This window comes from Pezoporus flaviventris, unplaced genomic scaffold (genome assembly GCF_033815535.1).
Source record: "Pezoporus flaviventris isolate CSIRO_AGI_PZ_B2104156 unplaced genomic scaffold, CSIRO_AGI_Pfla_v1 ptg000001l, whole genome shotgun sequence".
In the NCBI taxonomy this organism is placed as follows: Eukaryota; Metazoa; Chordata; class Aves; order Psittaciformes; family Psittacidae; genus Pezoporus; species Pezoporus flaviventris.
Genome location: NW_026892549.1, coordinates 22,077,439 through 22,090,623, shown reverse-complemented (window position 1 = coordinate 22,090,623; position 13,185 = coordinate 22,077,439). Strand labels below are relative to the sequence as shown.

Sequence of the window (13,185 nt, the reverse complement as noted above, 5' to 3'; positions counted from 1 at the left end):
CAATATACACACACACATAACTTTGATTGTATTAGGTTATCCTAATGACATGACAACATTTACACTGATTTGATAAAATCTCTGGATTATATATGCCCTTAAAATAGAGCTTTCAGAGTACTTGACATTACTGTACTGCCAGGACAACCCTGGATGCCTGCCAGCCTAAGCAAGAGCAAAGCTGTATCTCTTGGTTCTGAAGCTATGAAATATTCATTACAATGTTTGAGACTTAACAGCTTCTGCCCAAAAGTTCGAGTGCCATAAACAGGCTGTTTTTTCCAATAGCTGGAGAATTAGTCAGTCTAAAAATGCTCCATCAATAGCTACGTTGTTTATTTTGACAGACTAACAGATTGTATTTGCATTTGGAAGTCAACTGGCAGATGGTCTCTGCACAACCTAGCGAGGGCAGGCTCCGCTCCTGCTGATTGGGAATAGCTCTCTTCTAATCCAGCATCACAAGTTTTTGTTTTGAAGAACTAGTTAGTTAGTAATGATTCTTCCCTAAACAACTGGATCGAAGTGGCCAGAGCATACAGCTAGTGGGACCTATCTTGGACTTCCAGTCACCTTCTGCATTACAGGATTTGCAAAGATAGCTACCCTGCCAATTCTCACCATGTGGTTTAGGTGACCTACTGCTCATCACTTTTCCACTGCAGCCTTAGAGTTCAGCACTAAACTTGGAGCTGGAGAGAAAAACCCGTGTATCTTGGTGGCTCTAAATAAGCAAGTGGTTCCAAACATGCAGTTACTGCAGAACAACTCACACAGGGTATCTCTCTGAATCCTGCCTTACTCTGATCCCTTCTACTCAAAAATTGTTTATTCTTGTGCGACAAAGCAACTCAGAATCTTCCAGAAACATTTGAAGCAATATAAAACACATATGTAATGCTGCTAACATTTAGGTTAAGATAAGCTGTATCCACTGGAAGAAGAAATAACGAGGTAGAATTTACAGCTGGACAATTAAAAAACACAGAGGTAGGAAAATTGGTATTAAAATTCAGACCTCTATGATTGACTTGAAAAAAGGTGGTACACTATGAAGGTCTTTGCACTCCTCCTCTCTCACACTTGTCCAGCACTCCTGTTTCCTTCAGTCTCCTGCAGCGGGAAGGCCGAGATATGATTTGTGTATCAGTGGCGATTCCTTGGCCATTGCAAGGGCAGAGAAGCATCTGGGTTTTCTCCATCCCAGTGCTGCTTCCCTGAACACAGACTTTTCCAAAGCAGCAATAACAAACAGCAGAAACCAGCTGCAGAACAGGAGTTCCCTTCTGTCATAGCTGCTCTACGGAATTAGATTCCTATTTGAAGGAATATGAAAGCTGTGTTAGGAGGCCACAGCCCCACACTCACTGGATGAGGTAAGCCTCTTAGAAACCTGTGACATTTGATGACCACGTTGAAAGTCAAATGTGAAGAGGAGGCCCACCCTTATATCAGTCCATTTCATCTGATCCATCTGAATGGCATATACTTAGGTGGTAGATGTGAAAACCACATAATTAAAGCTGGTAATACGCCTGAATGGAAGGGAACTGTTGCCTGTAAACAGAGAAATGATCTTGTAAACAGAATGAGTGGTCCTAATGCTGAAAGTTTGTCTTGCATAGAAGACAATTTCTTTCCTTTAAAGACCTCCTGCATGTTTACGTTGTTAGCATACAGCAACTATTTGATGTCAATCTGAAACAAACTGGGAATGCTCTCAGAAATTTATGATATTTATTTTGTCTCATCTCAAACTATTTTTAATTACAAAGCTATGCACCACAGGCATAACTGCTCGGATTACTGGATGCAATTATTTGTATCTTGAAATAGAAAAATGTAAATGCTCTCCTCCTTTTCACAGGGGTTTTACATGGCCTTTCATTTTTATGCTTAGTACTTGAAAATCTTCTTTGTATTTCTCCTACCCGCCCAGTATGGTTCAATACATTTACATTCTACAGATATCTTTTTTCCTTGCTAAGTTCAAGGTCTTAACAGGGAAGATCTGAGTAAGACTTCTCCTTACATGTAAGATAATTCAAACTCATGTATGTGAGCTTTTCTCCTATGGTTTCAAAGCATTTTGACCTGTTTTCAAAAAGAAGAGGCGAAGAGAATAGACTCTAAAGCATTAATCCACCGAAGTACATTAGATCTCTTACTCACTGGATTGCTTAAAACCAAGGTATCTTTATTTCCATTTTAAGTGACAGTTAAAATACAGCCATGTTTAGTGAAATCCTTTACCCAGGCTCACAGAGCAGCTGAGAAAGCCATAGGTCCTCAGTTCATGCCCTCTTTCTCTGGGAGATGGTGTGGTCCACAATTAACACAACCTGAAGAAATTCTTTATGTTGCTTTTTTTCCCCACTAAATGCAATTCCATACAGACATAAAAGTTTACTTCGGCAAAGTCAAAAAACAAACTCCAGGAAGCCAGTGAATCTTTGTGACTTTTTTTGCAGTGACAAAGGGAAAGCTGAAAGCATGGATGCCTCTTTATCGCTCCGTTCTGTTGTTCCCAGACACCCTCCTGAACACTGCATGCGAGTTATGCTGATCCGGGTTAACACTATCTTCCAGTGCATTAGAGCAGCTCCCAGATATTTTTAAAGCGAAATGAGTGCAATGATGCAAAATGCTTGTACGGGAATGACGATATAAACCCACTTGCATGTAAAAATATCCCTGAGATCAGTTTAAGAGGTGTAGCCCTGCTCTCTTCTGTTTGCATCAGTCTGCATCACATATTTGGCGCTGCCAACGGACGCGCTGTGAGACTCGTAATACAATCACTTATTGCGTGTCTTGGAGCTCAAGCTCTTGAATCCGTGTAACTGTGGGGAAAACAAAAACCACCTCAGCTTTCATTTAGAAAGCAAGTTAAGTTTGCAGTCTTCCTGGCTGAGTTGAAAAGCTTGTGACCGCCTTGAACGCTCCAATGCAACAAGACACAAAGAGCTGTCAGTACTCTTTGTTACGGTCGTTTTAAGCCAGTTCGGGGATGCTGCAACACTTGGATTAAATGCACCGCACCAAGAGGCGTAGGTCACCTTGCCTTGGGATATAGGGATGGGCGGCTCCCTTCCTAACAAAAACCAGGGAGGGTGTGCGGAGGGCAGCTCAAAACCCATCCCTGCCGATCAGCCCAAGCTAGGACCCCCTAGAAACCTCTGCGACTCCTAACTCCTTCACCCTGTGAGAAGGATGGCAAACTACGCATTTTCCCTTTATGCTCCCGAGCGCTGCAAGCCCCGCAGCTCCCGCGGTCTGGGGTCAGGGGAGCCCTTTCTCTGCTGGGCGTGCGTGGGGTGGGCAGCGATGGAGGAGGCGGGGAGGGGGTGCCTGCGGGAAGGCGGCAGCAGCGGCAGCAGCCCTGGGGCCCGGGCAAGGAGGAGCGGCGCGATGTCTGGGAGGCGGCAGCGATAGGGGGGCTCTTGCAAGCCCGGGCTGCAGTGACTCCTCCTAGAGGCGGTATGCGGAGCAGGAGGAAACCCCTTCCACCCCCCTCTAGAAGAGCTGCCGCCATCTCCATTGAAACATACAATACGGGAGGAGAGCCGGCGGCTGAGGCGGAGCGAGGGTGCGGGCGGGGGGCGGGGGAGCCGAAGAGAGAAGGGGGGAGCGGAGGGGGGGCAAGGAGAAGAGGAAAAGAAGGGAAGGAAAAAGAGGAAGGAAACAGCAGAAGGCGGCGGCGGGCGCCGGCAGGTGAAGGTGAGGGGAGCGGCGGCGCGGGGGCTCCGGGGCTGCGGCGAGGCCGGCTCCTCTCCTTCCCTCTCCCCGCTCCCGGGCGCCCGACCCAAGTCCACCGCCTCCTCCTCCCGTCGCTGCTGCCGTTGTCCGCAACCGGCACCGACCGCGGCCGGGGCTGAGGCAGCGCCGCGGCCGCTGTGAGGGGCCAGGGGCGCTGGGGGGAGGGGGCGGTGTGCGGCCCTGGGGAGGGACGCGAGGCGACGGCGCGCGCAAGGGGCCGTCCCCAGGGGGCGGGGAGGTGGGGACGCGAGGCCTCCCCGTGGCCTCCGTTCCACCCCCTTCGCCCCGCAGGCAGGCGGAGCCGCGGCGCTTCCTGTTCCGGGGACACGCTCCAAGACGGCCCCCGCCGCCCCTCACAGGCAGCGGCGAAGCCTCCGTGACGGCGGAAATGAGCCTGCTGGAGGGAGGAGGATGGGGGGGGGGGGGAAATGAGCGTTTGCGCGGGAAAGCAAACGGCCACTTCCCCCCGTCTCCGCCACGCCTTAAGGGCGCCTGCGCGGCTGGCCACGGAGCGCGCACGCGGCACGGCCGCGCGTCCCAGCCCCTTCGCCATCGCTCAGCGCCTGCCGCCCAATCAGCGCGCTCCCTCCGAGCCAGCGGGCAGGCGGGGTTGGCGCGGTGGCCAATCAGCGGGAGGAGCGGCTCGGCTGTCTGAGGGGCGGGCGTACACTGGCAACGGCGGGGTGTGCGCGGGGCGGTTAACGGCCGTGCTCCTCACGCGGGCGGCACCGGGCTGCCGGCACGGCACGGCACGGCACGGCACGGCGGGCTGCATGGGCTTGAAGCGGCTCCAACTGGAGCCCGGTGGGGACCCGGTCGGCCCCCCGCTAGCTGGGCAGCTCTCAGGAAGGTTAAAAGAAGAGTCGGTGTGTGAGCCGTGCTGTGCCGTGGGGGAGACAGCCCCCGCGGTGTGTGAGGGAAGGTACCTCTGCGAGGACACCCGGGTCTTTAGGGCTTTAGGGTGCCCGTGAAGCTTCTTGCAGTGGGGACACACTGTCTTTCGGTTTGGAGTAGGTTGAGTCCAGGAGACGTACTGCTTGGCCACTTGTGCTGTGTGTGCACATCTCTTGTGCCTTACCAGTTTATTCGGGTAACAGGCTTTGCTTCAGCTTTTCTGAGTTATTTTCACAATATGGCTTTTGAATATGAATATACAGTCAAGGTTGGCACCTAGATGCAGTGTCTTTGGGTTACTTCTCAACTCCTAGCTGTTCATATAGATCTGGAGATGGAGTTGAGGGAAGTGCAGGCATGCTGATAGTCCTGCATGTCCTTGACTTCAGCCTTTGCCTGCTGCGTTCAAGTCTCCTCAGTATTTGGAAGTTCACATTTCCAGATACCAAGCACGTGTGAATCATCTGGAAATGATGCCCAGGGCATAATTGGTGAATAAACTTGGTAGAAATGGTTCTACTACAAAGCCTTGGAAAGATGAGGGGTGTTGGTTCTGTGGACCAGGCCACCAAGGCTGGCATCCAGCCATGCCCAAGCGTTTCAGCCTGTCCGAGCTTCTCATGTAGCTCCCAGTGCAGTGTCTGCTTGTGAACCTCTAGTTGTTGGAGGGAGGGCACTTGGCACACAGTACAAAATTCCCTCTGCCAAATTACATTGTAGCTACCCGTAAGGTGCAGCAGGTTAAGCTGCCATGCCAGCTGATTTAATTTGACTCTGTGTTTACCCAACCATAGCTCAAATATTTAGTGATAACTGGTTGCTGGTGTGCATTTGGCAGTTGGTGTAGCTGTTACCTTAGCTTGCCTCTGTGGTGTGTATGTTCTGGGATGGGAAGAGGAACAGCCTGAATTTACTTTTCTCCTCCAGTGTTGCAACAGTTTGGTTCTTTGACCATTTTCTGTGATTTTATTTTGAGAAAAATTTAGATTTGATTTATCTGAGGCATTTTGTACTATGCTAAACTTTCTGATATGCATTCATGCTTTCTTGCTAGACTTTAATATATTAATGTCTGAAATTGTTTTCTGGCCAGCTTTTCAAGTTCAGTGTCACTTGGAGGCTGCAGTCTGTTTCTGTCTGCAAGTTGCTCTTAGTTCCCTGAAAATTATGTGCCTTTACTGTGTAAACATGATTCTGAGATTTTGCTTTTCTGCGTATCCGTGTAGGAAGGACTGGAAAGGGGTTTTAAGGTTGCTTTGGTAAAGCTTGATCCATTTGGATGTGATGTGGGATGCAAATTGCACAACACTGAAAGGAATATTCCAGGGAACTCTGTTGTTTCATTGTCCATGTGGAGCAGTTATTGCCCTCTGCTGATGGTGGTGGTGGAAGGAAATGGAGTGGTAGTGTCTGTGATGAAGAGACCCTCCAAGCGGCCAAAGCAGACTGCCTGAGAGAGGTGAGGAGGTAAAGCTTTTTTCCAGCAGCAGAAAGAAAATGTTTCTGGATTCTTTGGGATCTGAAGATAATACAGCTCAACAGAGGAAAGCCCAGCTTGCAAAAGTCTACCCTATTTTCATGCTATTGTAGAGAGGTCCGTGAGATCTGGTAGCTACTAAATCCCCCACAGCAACACAGGGATGTTGGAGTCATGGCAGAGTAGGAGTGTGCCGTGACCAATTAAGAGGTTGGAAAAGCTAATTGTTTTAAATTGCCCAAGCCTCATGATGTCATGGTAGCCAGATATAGATGCAGTTCTACAACACAGCAAGGATGGACTTCTCATAAACCGCATGGCTCTATTTTTTTAATGGAGGCTGTATTTTATACGGGCAGACTTGGAGAGGATGAATCAGCCAGCGGGTAGGCTCAAGTGCTTTCCAGCTGATAAACCTTTGGAGCTTAGCTGTGTCACCCAAAGAGAACAGCTTGGAGCTCTTCAGCTGTTGGCAGCTTCGGAGCAGTTCAGGTGAGTGCATCATGTAACTGTGTCAGGGCTGAGCTGATGTCCCTCCTCCAAAGTAAACCAAATCCCTGCCTGTGGGAGGAATGATTCAGCAGGATCTGAACCCCTAGGCCTTGCTGCAGACCAGGTATACCTCTTCTGTGCAAGAGAACTTGGAGATTCCAAAGACCGACAGTCACCTGAGCTTAGTGTCTGCTGTTCAAGGTGGCTAGTGTAGATAGCTGACAACCCCAGTGTGCCACAAGTCTTCAGCCAGGTCCACAGGAGCTGTATTTTAATAGGTGTGACTGTGCCACAGCTTGTCTTTCTACCAAGAATTGCCTCCCACAGCGTTCAAGATGAGGCAGGAACACACTGTTGTGTATATGGTTCCCGATTACACCCTGGTCCATGTGAGTTGCAAAGAAGAGAAAGCGTGTTAGCAGAGTTTTGAAACTTCTTTTGTAATTAGATTCTCACTTAATTCTGCAAACATACCTGATCTGTTGCTGCAGTGTGTTTGGAAAAATGTCTGGGATTCCAGAGGTTGCCTTGGCAGTCAGGGAAAAAAACTGAGACTTGCTGTGAGAGAGAAGGGAAAAATAAAGGGGTAGACAGGGGTAGAAAGTTCGGTGAGACAACAGAAGTGATTAATTAAACAAGAAGTTACGTAACGCAATAGCATGCCCCAGAGTGGTGTGCTTAGTTATGCAAATATGTTTTGATTCTCTATCACAGAATTCAAGTTCAACTACAGTATTTTCTGTGGATGTTATCTAATCTCATGATGTTTGGTTTGGGTTGGTTTTTTTTTCCCAATTGATTTACAGGCAATTGAGATTTGGTGCTACAGGAGCAAATATATCAGAGGTCAGCTTAATATTATTTTGATACATGGTTCGTTGTAGTATCTGTACTCCCTGTAGTGATTTCAGCGCTGGACTGAACTCTGGGGTGATGAAACTGCCCTACTGGAATTGCAGGAATCTGATCACAACCTAGTGCATGTGCTTATTAAGTTCCACCTTAAAATGAGTTAATGTTGCACGTGTTACTCATGAGAGAAGGCTGTTCCAGAAGTTTGCTCCTCTGATGGCTAGAAACCTAATTCCCAGTCTTCATTTAGTCATTAATTTGAATGTCAGTTATCACAAACTGAAAAAGACACTTTATAAATGTTAATTGGTAGCTTAATATGAATTGAAAATTTATAAAGGGTTTATCACAAATTGCAAATTTCATTTAGCAAGAGGGCTGGAAGGAAGGAACCTCAAGAGACCACCTTGTACAGCCTCCATCCCCAGGCAGATCAAGGCCTGCCTGTGCCATTTCTGACATACATTCTGTAACTGGTTTAAAGTTGTCTTGGTAGGAGGATTCTGGCACCTCCCTGTCTGACCAGGCCCAGTGCTGTGCTTTCTTCCCTGCTGCACAGCTTTTCTAAGAGTCCTCTCTTCTGTCCCTTTCATAGGGAGCACTTACTCCCTCCACCTTTGAAGCAGAATCTCTAAAGACTATTATCACGTCTCCCTGCTTCTTTTCACCTTCCGATTGTTCTTACTGCCCTCCTTTGGATTCTCATTGCTGTGCATGCCTGAAGTGCGATATCTGGGGTTGGACACAGCTCCTCAGTTTAGTGCTGCCTGTCCTCTTGCTTGTACACCTTGATGCAAGATTTGCCTTTTCACAACAGCTCTTTCCACTTTCCCCTCTCTGCCCCCTCCCCTGCCCCCCAGCCTGCTGGTCCTAATCAGTGGAGCTGCTTCCTAGTAATCACTCTCTGTCCTACACAACTGGTTTTTTCTTCTGCATCAGTGCAATTAATGGGTTGCTTGGGACTTTTTTCTACTTGTGTCTGTTTGAAGTGGCCATTGCCTTTAATCAGCACTTCCAAGTGGCAGTTCATGAGCTCTTTTACCACTGCTCATGATTCCAGGCTGGCAGTTCGCAGGAATGGGATGATGAGCAACATCAATTTTGAGGTGTCCGTGTCTGATAGGTTTACTGGTATAATCTTTCCCAACTTCTGTTATCATGCCCAGATGATATATTGCATGCAGAAAGAAAACATTATCTGGCTGATGGACCAAGGACACACCAGGGTTTTATAGATCCCTGAGGCCTTGTGTTGATTTTATTTCCTTGATATCGTAAGTAAAACCAGTGTTCAAGTTAGGTTGTCTTAGTAACCAACCCTTGACTCTGGGTGTTATGGATGAGCTGGTTTCTGGGAATGTCTGGCTTCGTATGGGACAAGTGACACTCTTTGTATATGCATTTGATTTTAATAAGCAGGTTGAGAATGAAACACAGATTTCTGTGTGTTTCTTGGTTGAATGTTGATTGCTCCCAAGGGCTTGCAGTGATGTCAAACAACTTTTCTCTTTTGTTTTTCTCTATTTTTTAAGGCTATTTAAAATGCAAATTATGATAAAATTAGGGTAGGGTAAAAAAAAAAAAAGCAGGTAGGGTTTATCTTCTGTAAAGCAGTACAACTTTCTCTACTTGGAGGTGGCACCAGTGTCTGGTTTTCAGCTTTTTTAATGCTGTCCATTGTGCCAGTACTTCTCAGCTGTTTATGACTTGCTAAACTTGACAGTCAGAATGGAAGTCTGTCCTGGTGTGATTTGGTTTTGTTTTGGTATGGTTTTGTGTGTTGGTTTTTGTTTGGCTGTTTTGTTTTTGTTTTTTAAATTCATTTAATGTCCATATTATTTATTATTTTTTATACATATATATAATCCAAGCCGCTTTTCTGTGATATTGCTACCCTGAAAGAGCAGTAATCAAAAGTTACAGCAAATGTTCAAGTTATCCAGCTTTTAATGAATAATGCCTCAGCTTGAACAGGTATTGAGAATGGGTTTGGATTTTTTTCTTCTGGAAGAATGAGATAATGTTTAAAGCTGTTTCGCACATGCTGAACACCCTTCCTGTTTCTTTTGTCTTGCAGCTTTTGGATTGGAGCAAGGGGTTAAGAATCACCAGCAGTTGAAAAGCACAAAGCTGCAAGATGTCGGGCCGAAGTGGGAAGAAGAAAATATCCAAACTCTCACGCTCAAGCAGGGCAGGTGTCATTTTCCCTGTGGGGAGAATGATGCGCTACTTAAAGAAGGGAACATACAAGTACCGGATAGGTGTTGGAGCACCAGTTTACATGGCAGCCGTCATAGAGTACCTAGCAGGTAAACCAGGAACCTAATCCTGGAAATGCTGATCACACACAGAGAAGCCAGGGATATCCATGGAATGAGATACAATCGTGTTCAGCGCTTGTGAAACTCGGGCTCTGCAAGTGCAGCGCTGATTTGTTGAAATTCACTTCAAATGTTAAGATAAATATACTTCTTGAAGAGGCTGAGGATGGAAATTTTCTCATTTAGAGGCACCATGCTTGGAAGGATTATTGTTTTTATTGCTTTGCAGAGTGATGAGTCACATCTAGGTAGTTTCCATCCAAGAGAAAACTGACATGAATTAGGCTTTTGATACACCTGAATACAACAAAAGAGCACAAACTCATCTTGTGTACCTGTTGTGCTTTTTAAGTGAGCAAACTTTGTTTCTCTGTTTGCATTTCTCCTTGCAGAACAGTGTTAAAGTGTTATGAAATATGGAGGTTGTTCATTTGGCTTGCCTAAGTATATAAAAAAAGTGTTTCAGGGTTTCCCTCCCTTTCTGGAATTTACCTCAGAAGAAGGGGCAGATGTCACATGGTGATACAATATACTGCAATATACTGTGATGTATATTGTAATATTTCACTGGCCTATGATCGTATCTGCTCTGTTTCTTATTTAATTGTGGAAAATAGCATCTTGGCCAATAGTTACAAAGCCCAGTGCAGAGAGGATTCTGGTTCAGGTTATTTAGGTGTTACAGATCAAGACTGAGGTGCATTAGAGAATCACTGAGGAGTCATGAGCCTGGATGAAGTTAGCCGGCAATATAACAGCATGCAGTCTTTATGTAAACATTTCTGTTTGGTTTTTTTTTTTTTTTTTTACACGTGAAAGCCTGTTCTTGTTACTGGACAATAAAAAGCACTCTTTTCTTTCAAAATCTGAAATAGTGATAATTTCACTATTAAAACTAAATTTCTGAGGATGCCTAATAGCTGTTATGGAAACATCCACGTTTCTGCTGATTAATTGCAGGATGATAATTGATTTTTTTTTTGTGAGGTTACTTCTGGAGTTGGAGTGAGAAAGTATTGCTTATGTGAAAGAAATGCAAACAAAATGTTTAAGGTTGCATTTATGTTCACATGCAGCTCCTTCAAGAGCTGAGTCCAGAAAACTAGCTGGTTTTAAAATAAAACAAAACACCACTGAAAAGCAGAATCAAAATCCAAGATGATGAGTGTTTCTCCCGCTCCTCTGATTTTATCATTTTACTGTGTGAGAAAAAACATTGATATTAAGTTTATTTGATCATAGAGAAAGATTAGTTCTCAGTGATTTTGGAGAAGACATTTTACTTCATTAAGAACATACATACATTTGCACAATCCAGTTTCATACATTAAAAATGAATTCCAGTAACTGCAGAAGTCTCTTGGTGGAGCTGGTGCAGTTGTGCTGTACTGGGGAAGTCCTTGGCTTGCAGAACTTGCTGCAGTTTGCAACAGAGTGGTGCTCAGCTTGCAGAGTTTTCACCAGAGTGCTGCTCAGCAAGCATGATTCAGGAGGTGCAGGGACTTAGGGGGAAAGGTGGAGATGGAGGATTCATCTTGCAGCTCCCCTGTTCTACCACAGTGATTTTTTGATCTTGTTTTTGTTGATACACCTCTCTTATATTTTCTAGTGGTGGTTCAGACTTTTTCAGGAATGTCATAAATATGAACTTCTCTATAATAAGGTGTGTTTGCTTTACTTTATCATCAATTGTGGATCGGTTAGAAGTTATCTATAGACTTCGGGATGTCGGGGTATTGCAAGATGAAAGCCATGTTGCATGGGGTTTGGAAACTGCAGTAACTTCCATAACTGAGTAACATGCTGCAGAGTGACTCTGCTGCCCTTCAGTCTGTAGAGGAGTATTTTTTTTTTCTTTCCCCCTCCACAGGGATCCATAGCATTCAAAGGAGTTTCTAGTGTAAACATTTGGGGATACTTGTTCTGAGCTCTGGCAATTATTACAAGGTGTAATAATTGTCAACAGCACATCTAGTATGTGCAGCACTTTGGTACTGTAGACTGATTTACAGTCATCATTTTGTAACACATAGTGCAGCACTGTTTACCTATTACCTGAATTAGAACAATGTATATCTTGGCTTAATTTCTGGCTAGTAAGTGCGGTTTGAATTAAATCATTAATATGGTAAGGGCAGATTATGTGTGGGCCTACACTTTGTTTTAGAGAAAAAGAATGTGTAGTCAACCAGGAAAGCAAATTGCTAGATCTGTAGTCTGGGGGCCTGTGTAAATTGTAAGGGAATGCTGTTTTAAGCTGCTTGGCTCAGCAGAGCCCGATCTTGTCCCAACCCTGTATATGTTGTAATAGGATGGAGTCATGTTTCTGAACAAACACCTATTGCTTGTGGATAGTGGTCTTTCCAAACCAAAGCTTCTGTGCTCTACCCAGAGTTTTGTTTGAAAAGATTACAAAGGTGGATAGTTTAATTAAAAACCACTGTTGCAACATCAAACCCTCTATGTTTGTGTGAATGTAGTCTTTAGTTTTGTGAAGCCTTTAGAAACAAAATGTGCTTTTCAAGGCTGTTGTCAAAAGGGGTATTATATGCCAAATGGGTAACATTTATTAGCTTTATCTGATACTTCCTATTGCAGATTCCAGTTTTCTGTCACGGAGTTGCAACTATGAAATGGCTCCTCAGGCTGAAAGCCTGAGTACAGGAGAACTGCTTCAGCATAGACCTGGTAGGGTGGGAGTAAGGGCATCTGGTCCTGTAACTGTTTCACAAAGGCAGGTTAAACTGTATTTTTCTACTATGTTAACACATTACTGAGAACTTCTCTAAATGCCTGTGTGCTTGTCTGTGTTTGAGCAGAGACCTGATGCTTTACGAAAGGGGAATGGCAGTCTTTGCCATCTCAGAGAAATCTGCTCTCTTTGGCCAAGCTGTAACTTTGAAAAAGCACAGGTTGCTTATGCTCAGCAGAGACTTCTCTGATTTTAACAACTAAAATCTCCAAAGACTTGGTCCTCCCTGAGCACATTCCAGCCTCTCTCAGCACCTGGTGCTGCCCAGACTGTCTATTCATTGTGTCCTTAGAGTGACAGAGCATGCCTCAACCTTTCAGCACCAACATGTGACAGGATTGCTCATGGAACACACAGTGGCTGAGGGTGCTTCAGCCCATGGCTGCAGGTGCTCAGAAGAACTTTATCTCTCAGTGCTGTCCCTGGCTGATCCTGGTCACAGCACAGAGCAGGGAGTGGGCTTTCTGTGGTCTCAGTGGTCCTGGGCAGACAGGGGAGGAAGCTTTCTGATTTGAAGACAGAAGCCACACAGGTGGGTTGCAAGAGGGTCTGGAACTGACGGCAGGGAGTACATGAATAGAAAGGAGTTGAAGGAGAGGCTAATCCTACTTACTGTTCATGGGGTGGGAAGGGCAGGC

At 45.6% G+C, this 13,185-nt stretch overlaps 1 protein-coding gene across 8 annotated transcripts in view; it reads left to right on the top strand.

Annotated features, from left to right (window-relative positions):
* The first annotated feature begins 3,261 nt into the window (after positions 1-3,261).
* Positions 3,262-13,185, top strand: part of LOC133266461 (core histone macro-H2A.2) — a 30,448-nt gene continuing 20,524 nt past the window's right edge. Inside the window, exons 1-2 of one of the 8 annotated variants that reach the window (XM_061447646.1) lie at positions 3,262-3,281; positions 9,552-9,783. In XM_061447646.1, coding sequence (XP_061303630.1) covers positions 9,612-9,783 — 172 coding nt within the window. In that variant the 5' untranslated portion in view covers positions 3,262-3,281; positions 9,552-9,611. Of the gene's footprint in view, positions 3,282-3,337; positions 3,590-3,635; positions 3,715-6,600; positions 6,623-9,349; positions 9,449-9,551; positions 9,784-13,185 lie in introns of those variants that run through there. The other 7 variants (XR_009742415.1, XM_061447677.1, XR_009742418.1 and 4 more) reach the window with 7 other exon arrangements.